Source organism: Nuphar pumila, chromosome 2, assembly GCF_984573655.1.
Source record: "Nuphar pumila chromosome 2, dmNupPumi1.hap1.1, whole genome shotgun sequence".
NCBI classification, from domain to species: domain Eukaryota; kingdom Viridiplantae; phylum Streptophyta; class Magnoliopsida; order Nymphaeales; family Nymphaeaceae; genus Nuphar; species Nuphar pumila.
In genome coordinates this window covers 21177533-21197655 of record NC_143250.1, presented here as the reverse complement: position 1 = coordinate 21197655, position 20123 = coordinate 21177533, and the positions used below count along the sequence as shown (strand labels likewise).

General features: G+C 37.8%; 1 protein-coding gene across 1 annotated transcript; it reads left to right on the top strand.

Moving 5' to 3' along the window:
* Window positions 1-10591: 10591 nt before the first annotated feature.
* Window positions 10592-15879, top strand: LOC149844990 (uncharacterized). The gene is made up of 7 exons (XM_089995414.1): window positions 10592-10882; window positions 12795-13278; window positions 13382-13505; window positions 13740-13870; window positions 14104-14166; window positions 14302-14370; window positions 15577-15879. Exons 2-7 carry the CDS (start codon window positions 13099-13101, stop codon window positions 15646-15648), a joined length of 639 nt encoding a protein of 212 aa, XP_089851540.1. The 5' UTR covers window positions 10592-10882; window positions 12795-13098; the 3' UTR covers window positions 15649-15879.
* Window positions 15880-20123: the final 4244 nt, after the last annotated feature.

Below are 20123 nucleotides of genomic sequence, written 5' to 3'. Positions count from 1 at the left end.
TAGGGTTTGGTTGGCTTAGACATTGGATTTTAAGAATGGTTCTGTAACTGGACAAATGACAAATATAAACTTTATTTTAATTTAATTCAATTGATATAGATATCCTATGATTTCTACAATTTAGTTAAGTGTATGGTTTGATACGGTAACTGTGACAATTCTTATTTGTATATTTTGTTGTTTTAAAAAAAATTAAGTTATAAATCAGGGTCATTAGAATCCCAAACATTTTCAGCAAGTAGATAATCAGGAAAAGGCATTGTGATGCATATTTCAAAAAAACAAACAAATTCTGGCTATTTTGGACCGTTGGCCTGCCAGAAAATGGCTGGTCCATTGTTGTTCGATGTAGGTGTCACCAAGTCAGCCACCGACTGAAGATGGCCAGCAAGGTGAAAGAGTGAGGGGGCGGCTGCAGGGGTGGAAAAACCTGACATGACCCGCCAACCCGACCCGTCAACCCGACTCTTAGGCGGGTTCGGGTTGGGCTTAAGCCAACTCGTTTAATAAACGGGTCGACCCGCCTAACCTGTTTATTAAACGGGTCGGGTTTGGGTTGGGGGTATGCCAACCCGGCTGGCCTGTTTAATAAACGGGTTAGGCGGGCAGGTCAACCTGCCAACCCGCCCGCTACCCGCCAACCCGTTTTCCCGACCCAACCCATTTATTAAACGAGTTGGCGGGTCATGTCGGGTTACCCGTTTATTAAATGGGTCGGGTTAGTGTTTGCCACAACCGACCCGTTTAATAAACGGGTCAGGTTTGGGTTGAGGTATGCTGACAACCCAACCCGCCAACCCGACCCGATTGCCACCCCTAGGCGGCTGTGGTGTGATGGGTGTAGGGTGGGAAGGGAAAGGGTTGTGGGGGTGTCAATGGTGGGTTATTCAAAACCTAGTTTCCATGAAAACCATACTTGGTGTCATGCAAACTGGTTTTCCCGTGAAAACCATGTTTACACTAATTTTTAAAAAATTATGACACAAGGACATGTGTTTTTATTTAATTGACAAAAAATATATATTTTGTTTATAAAAATACATAATTTGATATAAAAAATACATTTATAGTTAATTCTTAAAAATATTAAAAACTTGTTAAGAATTATAAGATAATGTACATACGTTCATGGCGTGTCCATGCGTCCTGTACCCTAAATAAGGTGTCCCCGCTGCATAGATTAAGAATAATGTTGAGACAGTGCAAAAGTATTCTGATGGTTCAAAATTCCATGGAATCATACCTACTCGGCATCTGTGCCTATATTGGCTCCTGAAGCTACCAAACCTTTGTATGTTTTTATCCCACCGACACATTAAACTTCTCTATTCCGTCATGTTAGAAATCATGAATGAGGATCTTTTTTTGTCTCCATGCAAAATAAATTTAAGTGACAGATTCGAACCTTATGTCCACTCAATTAAAAGAGTGTAATCATGAATCATTTTGGTTAGAATTGGGATATATATATATATATATAAATAGAGCACGTGATTTAACTCTAAATGCAAAATCTAACCTTATGATCATGTCTAACATGTTTTATTTAGTATTTTGATATGTTTAAGTTGACTGAAATAAATTATTTTATAATTTTTCTTGACCACTTTTATTTTTATGAATTGTGAGTTGATTTTTATTGTCTCAAAAATAAACTACAGTTGGCATGCAATTGAGCATCCGACCCTTTGTCCAATTTTTGAGTGTTTGATTGACGATACTTTTGCCCATATATATATATATATATATATATATATATATATATATATATATATATATATATATATGCTTGCTACTGTCAATCGTATCTAGAATCTAATTGAAATCTCATGATGCAAGTTATTTTGATCCAGTAGAGATTGACTAATGTTTTTTGGACTAAAAAGAGTATTTTGAGTAAAAAAAAAAATGGTACATCCATAACCGAAAAACTTGTACATATGACGAATTCCTGTATTCCAAAAGCGCAAAAGCATATAGATCCCATATATATTGCTCTAAGAATTAAATAAAAAAACAAAAACTGAACTTTGCTAAGTCAATTAATTGTATAGCCAAACATTAACCCATGTATGTAGCTCATGAGTAGGGGTGGCAATCCGGTCGGGTTGGCGGGTTGGTGTGTCAGCATACCTCAACCCGAACCCGACCCATTTATTAAACGGGTCGGCTGTGGCAAATACTAACCCGGCCCATTTAATAAATCGGTAACCCGACATGACCCGCCAACCCGTTTAATAAATGGGTTGGGTCGGGAAAACGGGTTGGCGGGTAGCGGGCGGGTTGGTGGGTCGGGTTGTCCAACCCGAACCCGCCTAAGAGGCGGGTCGGGTCATGTTTTGCCACCCCTACTCATGAGTAGGCTGATTTTTGCCTAGGATGAGTTCATCGGTTAGACCATCAATGTTTTGAATTGCTAGTCTAGTCTAGTCTTGATAGCGACTTGAGCCTATGTTTCTTGAGCCACATGTGGGTGACAAATATACCGTAGGAGACTAAGTAGGATTCTGTAGTCACTATCTTAGTTTCATTGCAAATGCTTTAATCGTAGGGCTCATGGAATTGTAACGCATTACATATGCGGTGAACATTTTCCGCTAAATGATGTCAAACGCTGGCTTCTTGTTAGGCACAGATGGGCACGCTGGTGGAAGAGGGCATCCGGTGTTTGGGAGTGATGTAGTAGTCTCAGTGCAGATGAACGTTGTTGCGTGTGGAGGGTATTACGAGGCAGCTTGTAGTGAGGGTGATAAAGGGCATTCGATGTTCAGATAGACGATAGACGTGTTTAGCAGGAGATTTGTGTGCAGTATGAAGCATCATTAAGTAAAAAATGCATTTAGCGGGCAGTATGTGCTGATTTATTGGTGGCGTGCGGTGATAGCATGGCATGCGGTGAGCAATAGTATTGGTGTTGGTGCGACTATAGATGACAGCACATACACGGTGTGTTGTTTTGTATTGTGTTGAACCAATAAACTACAAGATGTCTTTGTTGATTTGGTTAAGTACTTCTCAACTCAGGATAAGATTATCTGGCGTGTAACGTTTGGTATGCATGAGAGGGAATATGGGTTATGGCTATTTTTTTTCAAAGATCACATTAGGTGATCTTAATTGTGCATGGCGGTACGAGGCTAGATAAGTGAGTGTTTAGGCATCGATGACTGATCTAAGTAATGTTGCTCACTAAGACATATATGTTGGAGCAAGGGCAGCAGAAGCAACTCTATAAGAAGCAGAGGCAGACCGAACTTTTTGAGTGATAAAAAAAAGGGGGAAGAGGAGGAATTGAGTGATGTAGTTGAGGTTTGCTTCGAAGGCTTCTAGTTACAGAGGTAGATTTCTCTGTGTATGTTTTTAGGGGCAGAGTCCATTTGATTTATAGCCTTCGGTTTTTCTCTCTCGACTCAACAGTCAGTTGAGAGAATCACGGTGAGTCGAGGTTTTTGATAAAGATAAAATATGAATTTTGAAATGCTTTTATAAAACTGACTCTGCTTATCCATGAGCAGGCCTACTCATGGATAAGCATAATGTGCAGCACATGGCCACACACACCAACATCTCTCACTTGGACATGAGACTACTCAATTTTCTCCCACTAGTATGGGCTTTCTTGAACTGATTACAGATTTTCTATTAAAGATTTCCTTCATAATCATACGTATCTCAATCCCATACGGGCAACGTGCTTGGTAAACAAGTCTTCTGAAATACCCTTTGTTAAGGGATCAATTACCATATCCAATGTAGAAAGATAGTCCACAAATATTTCATTATTTTCAATCATATCATGTATGTAGTGATATTTCACCATTATATACTTCATCTTGGAGCTATTAGCTATATTTTTCATTAGAGCAATAACAACTTGATTATCACAATATATATGTACAAGTTCACATATTAGATGTATCTTTAAGTCTTTAATGAACCTGTTGATCCATACTACAAATGTCGTAGTTACATTACACGCGATATACTCAGCATCTTAAGTATGTTGAGCCACACAACCGTGTTTCTTACAGAACCAAGCAACAACTCCTCCTCCAAAGAGGAAGATGTAACCAGAAATAGATTTGTTGTCATCTTTGCACCATGCAAAGTCAGCGTCAGAGTATCCGATCAAGTCAAGGTTGTCAGCTTGAAAACTCAGTTGTAAGCCTTTAGAACCTTTTAAGTATCAGAATATCCTCTTAACAACTTGCCAGTGAGGCCATCTTGGATTACTTTGATATCTACTAACAAGACCTACTGTGAAGCTTATGTCAGGTCTTGTACATAGCATCACATACATTAGGCTTCCAACAGTCTGAGCATAAGAAATTTCAAGTCTTTGTTGGCCCTCACCAGGATAATCATTCTTACTCAAGTTTACTCCTTTAGCAACAGGAGTCCCAATGGGTTTGGAGTCATGCATTCTATATCTCTTCAGAATATAGTCAATATATCTTTTTTGACTTAGATAAAAGAGGCTTCACCCATATCCTTTATTTCAAAGTTGGTATATAATCATTTCTTTGTGTTATCTATTATTTCATTATCATTACCAGTCAACGGGATATCATCAACATATAATGATAGGATACAGAATAGACTCTCACTTTTCTACACATATACATAGTGGTCTAACTGATTCAGTACGTATCCAATCTTTGTTATGGCTTTGTGAAAAGCCAAATACTACTGTCTTGATGATTGCTTTAGTCCGTACAAAGATTTTTTTTAACTTGTATACTTTATCATTATTTGTCACGTAACCTTCTGGCTGAGTCATATAAATAACTTCGTTTAAATCACCATTAAGAAAGTCAGTCTTTACATCCATCTGCCATATGTCCAAATCATAATGAGTAACTATAGATAATATTATCTTGATAGATGTAAATTTAGCAACTGGTGAATAGGTTTCTGTATAATCAATCCCTTCCTTTTGGAAAAAACCCTTTGCAACCAGCCTTGCTTTAAACTTGTCTATAGATCCATCAACTTTATATTTTTTTCTTAAGAACCCATTTACAACCAACCGGTTTTCTTCCTTCAGGAAGTTCAATTAATTCTCAGACTTGGTTCTTTTCGATGGATTCAATTTTTTCATCCATAGCCCTTTTTCATTTTGATGTCTCTTTCAAATTAATTGCATCAGCATATGAGAGATTATCGATCATTTCATTAAGGTCTACAGAGTAGCAAAGTTTCTCAAATAAATACACATAGTAGTCATTCAAATAGGATGAAGGAGCTCTAGACCTTTTATGGCCACTTAGTCTTTGAGAAGTAGAGGGTTTGAAATCAGTTGGTTCATTGTCTAATTGTTCCATAGTTGGTTCATTACCTAACTGTTCATCTTGATAATCAAGATCATCCAGCAAATCAAATGGATCCTCAATTGGATCATTGAATTCATTGTTGAGATTTTTTAAAAACTCAACATCTCTACTCTCAATTAGTCTCAATCTTTGGTGGTATAATATGTAGCCTTTTGATCCTTTTGGATAACCAATAAAGATACACCTTACAGATCTGTTATCCAATTTATCCATAGTTGGATGTAAGATCTTCACATGAGCTACAAATCCCCATCTCTTAAGATGATTTAAATCCGGTTTCATACCAATCCATCTTTCATATGGAGTTGTTGGGACAACCTTGCAGGGCACTATATTTAAAGTATACATAGTTGTATTTACAGCTTCACCCCAAAAAAAATTGGGTAGTTATGCATCTGCCAACAAGGATCTAACCATGTTCAAGAGGGTTCTATTACACCTCTCAGCAACACCATTTTGTTGCGGTGTTCTTAGCATGGTTCTTTGCCTATTAATGCCAAGATCCTTGCAATAATCACAAAATTCATTTGAGGTGTATTCACCACCTCTATCAGATCTTATAATTTTAATGTATCTTTCAAGTTGTCTTTTAACTTCATTCTTGTATTCCTTGAATTTCTCAAGTGCTTCAGATTTGAGTCTGATAAGATACAAATATCCATATCTTGAGAAATCATCGATAAATATTATAAAATATAACATGCCACTATGTGTTTGAACTCTAAACAGTTCACAAATATATGTATGAATTATCTCTAATAATTCAGTGGCTCGTATAGCATTAGGTGAAAATAGTTTTATTACCATCTTTCCATATATATAGGACTCACATTTTTCGAAGTGAGATTCATTAAAGGTAGAAAGTATTACTTGTTGTACCAGTTTTTCATTTTCTTTAGGCTTATATGCTCAAGTCTTTTATGCCATGTATTCAAATCAATAATTAAGGCACAGTCAATAGAAAAAGTTATCTTTGTTATCGCATAACTTAAACATGCCATGTTCTTTGTCAAACTTTCCTTCAAACAATATCCTACCATGTTTTCCCATTGTGACCTTTCCTGGGACAAAATGGACCTGAAAGCTTTTTTCAATCAAAGCTGATACGAACACAAGGTTCCTCCTTATTAAAGAGACATAGAGAACATCTTTAAGTAAGACACTAGTCACTCCAACATTGAGTCTGTAAGACCCGACTCCTAATATATCACTATAGGAGTTATTGCCCATATAGACCTTGTGATCTCCTAAACCCAACTCTTTGAGATCCACGACTCCATCAGTAGACTTGGCAATGTGGCGCGTAGCTCCAGAGTCCACCAACCATCTAGAGAGTTCTTCATTTATGAAGTGTCATTCTGATACAACATAAACAACTTTTTTTCCATCGTTCTTCTTGTTTGAGGTGTTGTATCTTCCATTATTCCCGTTGTTCTTATTGTTGGGAAACCTTGTCCTATAATTCTTTTGAATGTGTCTCATCTTGCCACACTTGACTTGCGAGCCCTTGTTGCCTTGAGGTTTGAAACCTGCATTTTGCCCTTTGTAGAACTTGTCATTACCCTTCTTCTTAAAGTTGTTATGTTTAAAGGGTACTCGGCTATTGGATGGTGTGTCTTGAGCCACCATCAACTAGGTCTTTTTTTCTTTAGCCATATGTTCTTGATCTATGGCTAATTGTAAGGGCAACTCGGTTAAGTTTAGGTTTTATGAGTTCAACCTCAATGCAGTTGTCACCATTTTCCAAGAATGTGGGAGATTATTTAGTATAGTGGACACCTGCATTCTGTCTAGAATGATGACATTTTCAGCAATGGCTAGGTCTTTAGCCATGACCAACATCCTATTCACATGGTCTACTACACTTTCACTTTCTTTCATCCTATACGAATTGTATTGTTCAAGTAGTAGTTGAATATGGACTTTGGATGTGGTATCGTACTTCATGGTGATTGCCTCCATCAACTCCTTGGTGGTCTTATAGTCTTCAAAGACCCTAATTAGGTCATCATTCATATAGGTGAGCATAATTGTTTTGGTCATTAGGTCATCCTTTTAAAATTTTATGAACTTATTGATATCATCTTGGGTTGCTTCGACACTTGGTTTGTCCATAGATGTGTTCAGGACATATTCTAAACCTTCGAGGGTTAAGGCCAAGGGTATCCGTCTTTTCCAAACCAAAAAATTAGTCTCATTCAGTTTGTCAGTTTTGGCTAGATCAGAAGCACAGACTCGACTTGTCATTTTATACTAAAGTATATTGTTTTATTATTTTATGACAATTGAGCACAAAGGACAAATAAAAATAATAATAAAAGATTTTTGTCAGGCTAAAAAATGAAAATAGAATTTAAAACAGGTTGTTGATTGCGAGACAGAACAATTTCGGGCTTTAAAATGAAATTTAATAGAAACCAGGAGCTAATTAGTAATAAAAAAACTTTTTTTCTGCAAAACTAAAACTATTGCAGGTACTGATTTGGAATTAATTCTAATTTTGAATATTTTATGAAAATTTCAACCGACGCAAGCCTATTTTTGAAAATTAAAAAAAAATGTAAAAAGGGAAGGTTACGAATTTAAGAATTATAACAACCTTTTTAAAAAAATGCATAAAATCTTGGGGCAAAAAAAGTCTTTTTGCCCACCGAAATATAAAAACCCCAAACCCTGTCGAAAACTTTATTTCGACAAGGGGTTTCTCTCTCCTCTTCGTCAGAGCTCTAGAGCGATCAAAATGTCCGAAGAGTTTTTGACCGTTCTTCGGCGGTGACAACCCAACTTTGTGGTTGGGTTTGCTCCTCTCGATGCAGGCTCCCTCTGCGTTGAAAATCGATTTTCCGGTAACTTAGGGTTTATTCCTGAGCTTTCTTTTTGCCTTTTGTGTTTGGTCTCCCGAGTTTCTATTGTTTCTCTTGTTCTGTTTTTTGTGTTTGTTCTGTGATTTGGTATTTGCTGGTTGTTGTTCGGTCACTGAGGGTTTTACCCTCTGCAGAACCGAGAGCACAATGAATGATGTTGAAAAGGAGAGGGCTTTTGTTTACAGAGCCCAGATCCACTCGGAGCTGCCAAAAAAATGGCAGTCGACCGACCTTAATCTGGCGAAAAAAATTTGCCTCTTTCTTAAAGAAGTCAAGCCTCTGTTTGCCCTTTAGGATTTTCAGAGATAGACAGGGAAAAGAAAAAAAAAACTCCTCTTTCGTGAAGAAGCCGAGCCTCTATTTGCCCTTTAGGGTTTTCAGAGACAGACAGGGAAAAGACAAAAAAACCTTCTCTTTCGTGAAGAAGCCGAGCCTCTGTTTGCCCTTTAGGGTTTTCAGAGATAGAAAAAAAAAAGTAGAGTAGAAGACTCACTAGTTAGCGCTTTCTCTTTCTTGCAGGTTGGAAGCAGTATAGCTTGGGGAGCGTCTTCGAACCATGACTCTGATACTACTGTTGGAGTAAGGAGTAAGGGCAACGGAAACAACTCTAAAAGAAGCAGAGGCAGATCGAACTTTCCGAGTGATAAAAGAAAAAAAAGGGAAAGATGAGGAATTGAGTGATATCGTTGAGGTTTGCTTCTAAGGCTTCTAGTTATAGAAGTAGATTTCTCTGTGTATGTTTTTAGAAGTCGAGTCCCTTAGATTTATACCCTTCTGTTTTCTTCTCTCGGCTCAACAGTCAATTGAGAGAATCACGATGAGTTAAGATTTTTTATAAAGATAAAATACGAATTTTGAAATGCTTTTATAAAATTGACTCTTCTTAAGCTTACTCATGGATAAGCATAACGTGCAGCATATGACTATAGACACCAACATTATCAACTAACAGCAAGACTAAATCTCAGCAACGACCTTTGTCCAACAATGAAGTACCCATAGGTCTCTTGGGTAATGCTTCTCATGGCAGCTTTGATGGTGCATATTGCTCTTGTATTTGGTTGGCTTGAAAAGGCATGAGCGTCACCCGCCCTCTTCAAAACTCAAACGATAACTGTTTTATGCAAATTTGTGAATAGTACATTGACATTATGTATAGAGTATTTCTCAAAGTCACGACTTGGGTTAGGTCGTTGTACATGAGATGACGCGTAGGGCCAAACATCTTTCTAGGCAAGGATGTGCAGTGACAATGAAGTGATGTACATGACTTATGGCCGTTAAGCTAGCCAAGTTAGGTTGGCTTGGTGCCCCCCATCAGCTCACAAAAAAACAAACTAGCCCGCGATATCTTTAATGATGCTTATTAAATTTTTTTTTTTTTAATAAGCAAGTTGAGGGATAACCCGTGCCAATCAAACCACGTACCCCTTGGTTATAATAATGCGATGTAACCATCAAGTTATTTCATTCAACCCATCAAGTTATTTCATTCAACCCCAAGTTTCCTGAAAAACTAGTAACTCTTGAATTGGGCCGGTTGCACCCAATCAAAGATTAGTGCTAAAATGATTCAAATCAAGGCTTTGCATAACTGACCTCTAAGAAAATCTTGCAACTCTTGAATTGACAATTTCTTGCATATACTTTTCACAATTTCTTGCATATACTTAACAAAAACTTAGTGCTGATATGATTTGAGTCAAGGCTTTACAACGTTGACCTCATTTACTTCGACCTTTTGGATACCATGCAATTACGTCAATGATTTTTTGAAGTCGCTTTCTAAAACCAATTGCTATGGTCATCTTATAATATGATTTTTTTTTTTTTAATTAGGTCCAAGTCCAAACCCTTCTATCCGTGACCCCACATATGATATTCCCGTTAAGTTTAGTAGAAACTAACCTGTGGATCATGTTTTTGTGATGTAAATTTCAAATTTTATGAGGTTGGAAATCTGAAAATATAATGAAAAAAAAAAATGATCTGTTCAGAGAAATTAAAAACAATGATCAATTTCAACAGGATTGAAAATGACATGATTTTTTCGTTATATCACTAAAAAAATGTGATATCCATTGTGAGGGCAAAGATCAAGTTCAACACTCACTGAACCGGATCCGACCCAAACAAAAACAGGCTAAGCGGTCATTAAATACAACCACCGTGTCCAATTTCGTGAATTTAACGCCTCCAACAACGGCACTCTCCGAGTGGAAACCTGCAGGGTAGATGCGTAATAAATGTTAATCTGTATGGGTCTAACGGTAACCAAGTCCCGTACAGCCACACTTTGATTGCACACGTGTCCTTATGTAAACCGCTTATGGATCTACAAGGGGGTTTCCCGTTCGTGGGGTTCGGGCGACCGGTTGTAGCCGGTGATCTGGTGGGCATGGAGGGTATAAATGGGATTTCATAGATCAGAGAGGGGTCGTTTCCATGGCGGTTGGACAGCATTAAGTAAGTGACCTCTCTTTCTCTCTCTCTCTCTCTCGTTCCCAGCAGTGAGTAGAGGCATAAGAACGGCCTCAGAGATTTCCAATTAAGGCAGCGAGGATCAGGAATTTCTGCGCTTGCAATTCCCGGTCGAATCCGTTCTCTGGAGGAGAAGAATCGCTCAGAGAGGAGGCTCACCGTCCCAATCGGCTCTCAATTTGCCGAATGGCGGAATGCGGAAAGGTATAGTGATTTTGATCGCTTCTCTTATGATATTGATTCGATTTTGGCGGAGATCTCGATTTCGAGTGGAATTTCTGTTTTTTTTCTGTTAGAGCGGGGTCGAGTTCGTGCGTTTTGAATGAGATCTGGGTATTGGCGATGTTTTGAGTGTTTTCTTGAGGTTGAATTGTGGAAATTTGTTTTCAAATGCTGGTTTTACGGTGAAATTTTCGTTTTCTGGTGATTGATGCTAATGGAAGTCCTGCATTTTTGTTATCTCTGGGCAGATTTTGAGTATTCTAAGTGGTTTGTTTTTGCTTTCGGGCAGACAGTGATTTTTTGTTAATTTTATGGTCCAAGTTTGAGTGTTTGAGGAATGAAGTAGTCATGCATTGCATTGATATGTGCCTTTCTTGATGTTTTGGGTTATTTTCCGCAAATTAGATCGGTCTGAGTTTCATCATGAAGTTCATTTTCCGTGTAAAAGTTATTCGATTAATTATTGTTGCTGTTACAGTTTTCACTTTTATTTTCTTTTATTAATTTTTTGAGTGGAATGAATAAGAATCGTGCATGCGTTTGCCTATTCTGAAGTCTAAGCTTCTTGTTGAAGTTTGCTCTTTTTCTTGTGCTGTAAATTGCAACAAGTTTGCTTCCAGATGTTAAGAATCTCTTTTTTGTTCTTTTTGAGCTTTGAATGAGGAAGTCATTGTGAGAATAAGTAAGCGTAGAAATTGATTATGTGGGGTCTTCATTAGTTTGCATTGATATAAATTGCTTTAGGTCAAAGATTGACTTCACTATATACTTCCAAGGATATATATGAAGCAAGATTTATGAATCGTCACATATTCTAGCTTCCCTTAAAATCAGGTCTTAATCTGATTTAGGCATTCAAATTCAATTGTTGCGGTTGTTAAATGATCAGAGTTGTTACCCCTTGGGAGTCTACAGAATGCACAGAAATTTTAATATCCCTTCGATCCAGTGGGTCTACGGCCTTTTTTGAATTTCAATTTTTTTCCTTTAGATGAGTTGGCAACTACTTTGGTGATTGGAGTGATCCAGATGCTTAAATTGCATGGAGGCTTATAGGGATAAAAAAGAGATGCATGAGTGACTAAAAGAAATATACTGCTAGCAGAGAAGTGCTGGTACACTAATGAAATGAAGTGTGGACCGAAGATTTTTATTGTATGGTTTCAGGCATTCATTGAGCTTGAGTTCTCGCGAGGAGGTTATTTTGAGTATTTGTTTAGATTTTATTTATTTATTTTTGTGTAAATTTCATGTATGTTGAAAGCTTCAACTGGAAATAAGCGAACTACTTTGTTTCTAGAAAGCAAATGAATCATTTAGGAAATTTGTTTATTAAAATGTGTTTGTTTATGTAGTTTGTTCTAGTTGGAGAAAAAGGTCTCAAATCTGAGAAACTGTGTTTTCAGCACAAGGATGAGCTTCGTGGTTGTATTTATTGTGTGAGGTGGCTGCATTCATGCATTTCGTGATACATCTTCCAGCACATTCCATGAATTTCTGTTGCTGAAATTGAGCAACCACTTGAAGAATTTTGATCAATTGCAATTTTTGTTGATATGTTTGCTAATGATTAGGACAATTTTGTCTTGCGTATTTAATGCTTAAGATAAATTTCATGATCAGTAAAATTGTTTTGCTTGTTTTATCCATACTTTTTAAGAAGTTTTTGTACCATTTCCTATGGTTAGAGTTATTACAAGTCACAGATGTCCACGTTATTAGCAAGTCTTCATTGATCATGGTTTGCTTTTGTAATTCTAATTGTATATTTTCTGAAGGCATTAACATGTGAAAATGATTTCTTGTTGCATGTGGTGATGCTTTTTTTGAAATTTGGTCGATGTGCTCATTCAGCCCACCGTAATTGGTTTTAATTGTGTTCCCTTTGTTACAGAAAACGGCACTTGAAGTTTGAAGATCTAAGATTGATCCAAATTCTAGTGGGGGAGATCACTTCCATGATTATCATTTGACGCCTGTTTATTCCATGTTCCTGATGAGTTTGAGATAGAATTGAGATCTTTGTGGGGCATTCGAGTACCCGACTAAACCATGGATATGTTTTATATTAGTAGTTTTTTATTGTTTGAACAAAGTCCAGTAACATCTACGTTCCTTTAGACTCTCTCTCTCTCTCTGTCTCTCTCTCTCCCGTTTGAGTCTTCTTAGGAATTACTAAATTAGCAAATCTGGAGCCTATGTTGTGTTCACCCCGAGTTCTCTCTCCGTCTCGTGAAGAAAGCGGGGATGAAGAACTGTCGGTGCTTCCAAGACACACCAAAGTAATCGTCACTGGGAACAACAGAACCAAGTCTGTCCTTGTTGGGCTTCAAGGTGTTGTAAAGAAAGCTGTTGGCCTTGGTGGCTGGCATTGGCTGGTAAAGCTTGTCTCTTCCCTGTTTTCTTTCCTTTTTCAATTTATGTTTCTGTATTTGCATCTATTTTTTGGTTAGCTAAGTTTTATGATGATGGAATTTCCAGGTTCTGAAGAATGGGGTGGAAGTAAAACTGCAAAGAAATGCTTTGAGTGTTATTGAGGCACCAACAGGAAATGAAGAGGACGATGATGATTGTGATAATTCCTTTAGCAGTAGCTCTGATATTGGTAAGGAGTTGAACAACCTCCGTCATATCTACATAATGTTATAGTTTTCCAATGACCATTATTCCCATGTAATCTGGAACTGGTGTGCAATCTCATAATCTAGGTGGATGAAGTTCCAGTTTTCAAGTTTTAGAACTACCAATTTACCCACTTTTTCTTCTATCAGTTAAAGGGCACAACTGTATGGACAGTGTCCATTAAGTTATGGTCGTTCTTATGTTTTGTCTTCTGCAGGGTCAAGCATAGAGTTTCACAAACCAGTGAAGCCTCGAGCACGTCATCCAAAGCCTTGTATTTCGTCAGCAAAATCGGCCAGTAGAAGCCATTGTAGAGAAGTGCAATCCACGGCTCATAAACCTTCAACGGTCTCTCTCTCTCTCTCTCTCTCTCTCTCTCTCTCTCTCTCTGGGACATTGTTTTCTGATTCTAGTTCTTTTTGCATTCAAGCCTTCTAGTATATCTTCTGTGATCGACTATGACTCGAGTTCTCATATTTTCCTTGGTTAATGATGGCCTTCCGTTAAGGAAACAGCTATAAAGTTTGGGAATTGTCCTTTAAATTTTATTTATTAACTTGTGCGTTTGTTCTGGTTAATAGAAGGTGAATCTTGCAAAATTGGAAACGGCTGCACTGTGGAGATATTGGAGGCATTTCAATCTTGTGAGTTTTGCCTGTGCTTTCCCCACCATATACCACCTCTCTCTCTCTCTCTCTCTCTCTCTCTCTCTCTCTCTCTCTCTCTCTCTCTCTCTCTCTCTCTCTCTCTCAACGGCTTCAGTGAAATTGTAATGTCAGGTGGACATTAATCCCCATCCCTCCAAGGAACAACTGGTTCATGCTGTGCAGCAACATTTCATATCACAGGTACACTCTCCATTGCACCACCAGAAGTGTATGCATATAGATCATAACTATTACGTTGGATTTTGAAATTGCCTACGTGATTGCCTTCAAATTTCATTAATAATTGCTGCTCGAATGCATTATTTGTCATAAACTCTGGTTACAATCCATGTTGTCCACTTGGCACCATGAAAATGTTGTCTACCCATCAGGCCAAACCTACAATTTATCGGGTATGGATTTCATCATGTTTGCTGCATAGAAATGACTGGAGTTTGTCGGATGGCCCACATTTCTAAATGAATGACGCATCTTTGCTGTTTGTTGATGACTTGATTCTACGTCCTTTAGTTCCATTTGAAACACATCATCTTCATGGCTGCTATGATTTTGACATAGATTGCGGCAAAAGGTGCTGGGGGAGTTTGGGAGTTGGAAAACTGGAAGGTATCCAATTTTTAGAATTGGAAAATACCTTTTACTGAAAAGAGAGGCCCGCCAAATTTCATTTTGGGAGAAAAAAAAAGCTTAAAATACTTTCTCAATTCTCAAGTCCTCTCCAACATCTTTGTCCCAAAATGACCGTTGTAAGAGGAATTCGGCAGTTGCCAATTGGGGCCTTCCTATCACTAGCTAGCCCATTCCAATCCCAAACCCACATCTCTTGCTCCGACTATCAGCTCATTGTTGCCTGGAAAACCACACCAACTACCCATCTTTCAGTTGATATGTAGTCCCCGAGTGTTTTGGCTTTTTTGTGACTGCGCGAAGGATTCACTTCTTCGACATATTGAGCTGGACGAAGATATATCTCCATGCTTTGAGACCCTCTCCCCATCGAAAATTCTGGCGTTTGGGAAGTGTCAAAATATATACTAGAGGGTAAGCTTCTTTTTATGATGTGGTAAGCATGGGGGTGGTCCCTCCACGCTAACTGGGTAGCTCTAAATGTTTTTCGCACAGCTGGCAGCATGAGGAACTGCCGGTGGATGGGGGCCTAACACCATATTATTGCGGTTAGCTCTGACAATACGGATGGTGTTTGGACTCCGGATGGGTCCCACGTGGGTCCAGTTTTTATCATCTGCTGGTCCAGATCAAATGGTGACAACCTGGTCTGACCCCAGTTCTCAACTTGATTTTTCACACAAAAGTAGGGCCTTTTGGATTGCTCTTTGAAGTTATTATCGTTCGGCTGCTAATAGTTTATTTTGTTTATATTTGAAGCAATTGGATGAGTTTCAAGTGATCCTGGGATTTATACAATCGGCAAAGAGACTGAAAACCGCATGCACGTGAGGTTCGTGACGCTCTCTATTTCTAAATGAGAAGAGTAGAAAATTGAACCCGCATGCACGTGAGGTTCGTGCCACTTGCTAAGTGAGAAGAGTAGAAAATTGATTGATGCATCTCTTGTATATACTACGGACCACGTCTTACCCCTGCTATTCATAATTTAATATGCTTGTCTTTAGGGTAGCGGGGCAGACCGACTCATGCAGTTGAGAGTTACTTGAGATTTTGGAGCTCTCTCTCTCTCTCTCTCTCTCTCTCTCTCTCTCTGGTGTGTGTGTGTGTGTGTGTGCGTGTGCGTGCAGACTCCATTCATAACTTGTTTGGTGAGCATGCCACGTCCATTCTTAGAACGTAGATCCATGCATTCAGATATCGATGGAGCAGGTCAGGAGTAAAATCTAGACTCCATTGGTTCTGTTCTCGAATGCACATGAATTTGCTATTAAAGCGACTGAGGCAAAGCATTTTGGTGAGTTTTAGTTCCATCTTAAACCCTAAACCCCAATTCTGGATAATGATGCTTATGTGATCTTTGTATCTCGCATGAACTACACAAGAATTTAATAATGGTGACTGCAATCATACAAAATTTGGTGGTTGTGTTTGAATAAAATCATATTTGTCGTGCGCTCTTAGTGACAGGAGGGCCCGAATCGCTAAGAGATAACAACCAAATCGCTCAGATAGCTCTACTTTATCAGTCGTCCCCACCTACCTTTTTTCTAGCCTCTTGTTTGCCTTTCATATAAAGGATGCGCCTCACCTCGAATTGCAATGTGGTAAATAGAGCAAAAGGCCTGAATCACCGAAATGAGCGGAAGGTAGAGAGCTGTGGGTTGTGTACCAAAAGGGGAAAAATCTTTACGTTGAAAGAAGTAGAAACCCTAATGGTTGAGAGGTCCTAGAAAGGGTAACCGAAAAACTGGGAAAAAAATCGACGCCAAAACAGTCAAAACCCAACAGCGATCGCTCATCTTTGTTTTTTTTCGCGTTTTTTTACTTCCCCTCCATTCGGATATTAAAAGTAACGAATAAAGAAATTATGTTAAAAATTCAGCACTACCATCCATCATTCACGTGCGCTCCTGTCACCTGTCAGAGTGCTGCTGACTGGCAGCTAGCACTGGACTGCTGCCAGGCTGTCTTCATGGCTTTACTTCCGACACGTGGATATCACCGTACAATTAAGAGCTGTGCCGATGTTGACGTTACGCGTCAGGAGCCTGACAGACCCACTTTTTTTTAATCAATTTTGCCGAAACCGATTTATTCAAAAAAAAACGCGTATCGGCTGTACGACTCGTTTGCCTCTCTTACCTTACTGAGACACTTTCTCGTCGGACGATTTGGACTCGATGATGGTCTAAATGAACAGAGGAGATGGTGCTTACATCACTTTGTAAGGACTGATAAATGATTGATCGGCAACGAACACAAGCATAATCTATAAAATCATTTGGATTGCCGAACAATTTTAAAATTCGGACATTTTAAATGTTAATTTACTATTAATTACCATAATTGCCATTCATATCTTTTATAAATAGAATTGAACAATTTAGTTGATGCCACCGTATAAGCTTTAGGTAGGGTTGGTCGAATCTTACCTTCATTTATTATATAAACGGAAAGAAATGAGTTTCCATACTGGTTCAAGTATTTTTCTTTCAAAGTATTAAGATCAGCTACACACAACAAAACAGGGTGTATACGTACACCTGTTATGGATGACCCTAGTTTTCAATGTTCTGTCGGCTTTTTTGCAAGTCAGACCCCATAAATATATTCAACATGGTCCATTTGATAGGAACCACATTTTGGATCAGTTTTTTTCGACAAAAACATGATTTCTGAGTTGTAAAAATCTGCTACATTGTGAGTCACTGATTATTAAAGCCCGTGAAAAACGTGTTTACGTGCCTCGAAATAAGCTAAACAAACTAGGTAGATCACATCTAAGGTCAGATTCACAAAAAACCTCAAACGAAAATCTAAACATTCTAGGCTGAGAGAGAGAGGTTCCCCACCATCATAATGGAAAACTCTAATTATATGTCTGATTTACATGTTTGGTTAGTTGAAACCTACCCCAGGATCATGTTTCTCCAATTTATATTTTGGATTTTCTAAAAGTTGAAAACTCAAATGGCTAAAAACTTATGAAATTTTCAACATTCAAAAAATGACATTTACAAGTCAAAAAAATACAATATAAGAGCCAATTTTACTATTTTGGCTATGCTGAACACATCCATGGAGTTGGATTTAGTCAAAACAACCTCCCTCCATGAGTTTCAATGATGATAGCTTATATATATATATATATATATATATATATATATATATATATATATATATATATATATATATATATATATATATATATATATATATATATATATAAGCCTAGGTCTAATAACCACAAAACAAGTAATCAATAAAATTTCCTAGACCGAACCTCCCTCCCTCCCTCCCTTTATGAACAGAAGTTAAGTGAAATGCACTAAAGATAAAATTATGAAAAATATGGGCGTTGTCAAAAGACTGGGAAAGGCATATCCCATGTGTGAAAAAATGCATATGTAAATCCGTTCAACCAGGGGTGGGGGTATGGATTTAATAAATGCATGATCAGTGCTAAAAGAAACTCATGATGGCCCCCACATGAAAATGGAGTTGGCATGTTTATTTCACCTGCTTATGTAGACGGAGTTTAATAACTCAACCTCAATTTTCATGTGTAAATTGGGTGAAAAAAACCACCCCTAAGGGTGTGTTTGAAACAGTAAATTTCTCCGTGAAGAAAAAGCTGCCTGGAGGGGGCTTTTTGTCCCCATTTTTTTAGAATAATGGCTCCTCCAAAAGCGGAAAATTTTACCCTTGTTTGATGGCAGGAGTGGTTCCCACCAAAAAAATAAAGTTACTACCAAGAGGAGAAATTTACTCTGCCATCAGTAGTCAAAAGGCGATTTGTGCAACACAACAGTCATGCGAAAGGCCCCCACTCCATGTGAAAATGCATCCCAAAAGGTGGGGGTCTGCGATGCCCATTTCACACAAAGCATGCTGTTTCCTGTGAAATGTGGTAGGCCCCCGCACGAGTTTCCAGCAGGGGCGTTCATTTCAGCCCATGTGGGAAACTACACCAGTTTCATAGAAAGGGCAATGTTTGCTACCCTCGTGGGTAAGGTATCCTCTAGGGAAAAAATGTAATATTTTTATTTTATTTTTTTCAGTTTTTTTGCACATCTGACCCTGCAAAATGAACCAACAGTCAGTTCCTACTATTTTGATCCTGCAAAATGAATCAACAGTCAGTTCCTATTATTTTGACCCTACTGAATACATCCATGAGGTCAGATTTGATCAAAACAACCTCTTCCTATGAGTTCCAAGGGGCTCCTTGCTACCTTGGCTGCCTACTACTTTTCTTGCCTACTGCAAGTGAACGAGTGTTTTCAGGTTATTTTTCGCAAATCTAACTATGCAGATCTGTTCAGCATGGTCCATTTGCTAGGAAACGATACTTAGATCATGTTTTTTCTATAAAAATGATATTTTTTAACCATTGAATAATTATGAACAATTTCGACCGTCGATTTTTGAATCTTATAAAAACCTATTGGACGATCTAAGAGTCGATTCTTATAAATGAAGCATGTAAAACAATATGTATGGTCAATTTTAAAGAAAACATGGAAAAACCCCTTCAAAAGTCCGGTAAGCTGACGGTAGGTTTTCTGATATATATATATATATATATATATATATATATATATATATATATATATATATATATATATATATATATATATATATAAGAAGCATGTAAAACAATATGTATGGTCAGTTTTAAAGAAAACATGGAAAAACCCCTTCAAAAGTCCGGTAAGCTGACGGTAGGTTTTCTGATATATATATATATATATATATATATATATATATATATATATATATATATATATATATATATATATATATATATATATATATATATACCAGAGTACATATGCTTTAACTTACCAGGTTACCTAACCTTATCAAAAGACCTAGATGATGTTTGGTACCAAAGATGTCTGCCTCTTACACTCGTTTAGTATTTCACACATCTAGGGCTGAGAAATGAGACAAGCTGATCATGGCTCAACTTATGCTCAGGTTGTAAAGAGCTCATGAGAACTCATAAATTAGACTCAGTAAGCTGAACACGAACAACAGGTGTTTGGTTTGGCTCAGGTAGACTCGTTAAGGAGCAATGCATATATTTTCAATATATTTTACTTAAGGGTTGGTGTAGAACAAATGGTCAATGCGTTTGGCTTGCACCTAATAGATTTAGAGCTCAAATCATATTGCATCTAGCTCTGAAATAATAGTTTTTCTTAGAAACGAGTCAATTTGAACTCCGGCCAATAGGCCTAGAACTCTAGAGTTCAATTTCTATTATCTCCAGCTTCAAAACAATGCAATTTATTTTC

Bases quoted from the DNA above. Each gene is read 5' to 3' on its own strand.
- LOC149844990 (XM_089995414.1), top strand. From the start codon at position 13,099: ATGTTGTGTTCACCCCGAGTTCTCTCTCCGTCTCGTGAAGAAAGCGGG. The intron at 13,506-13,739 runs GTAAGGAGTTGA...TGTCTTCTGCAG, and splicing joins TAGCAGTAGCTCTGATATTG to GGTCAAGCATAGAGTTTCAC. The intron at 14,167-14,301 runs GTGAGTTTTGCC...TTGTAATGTCAG, and splicing joins ATTGGAGGCATTTCAATCTT to GTGGACATTAATCCCCATCC.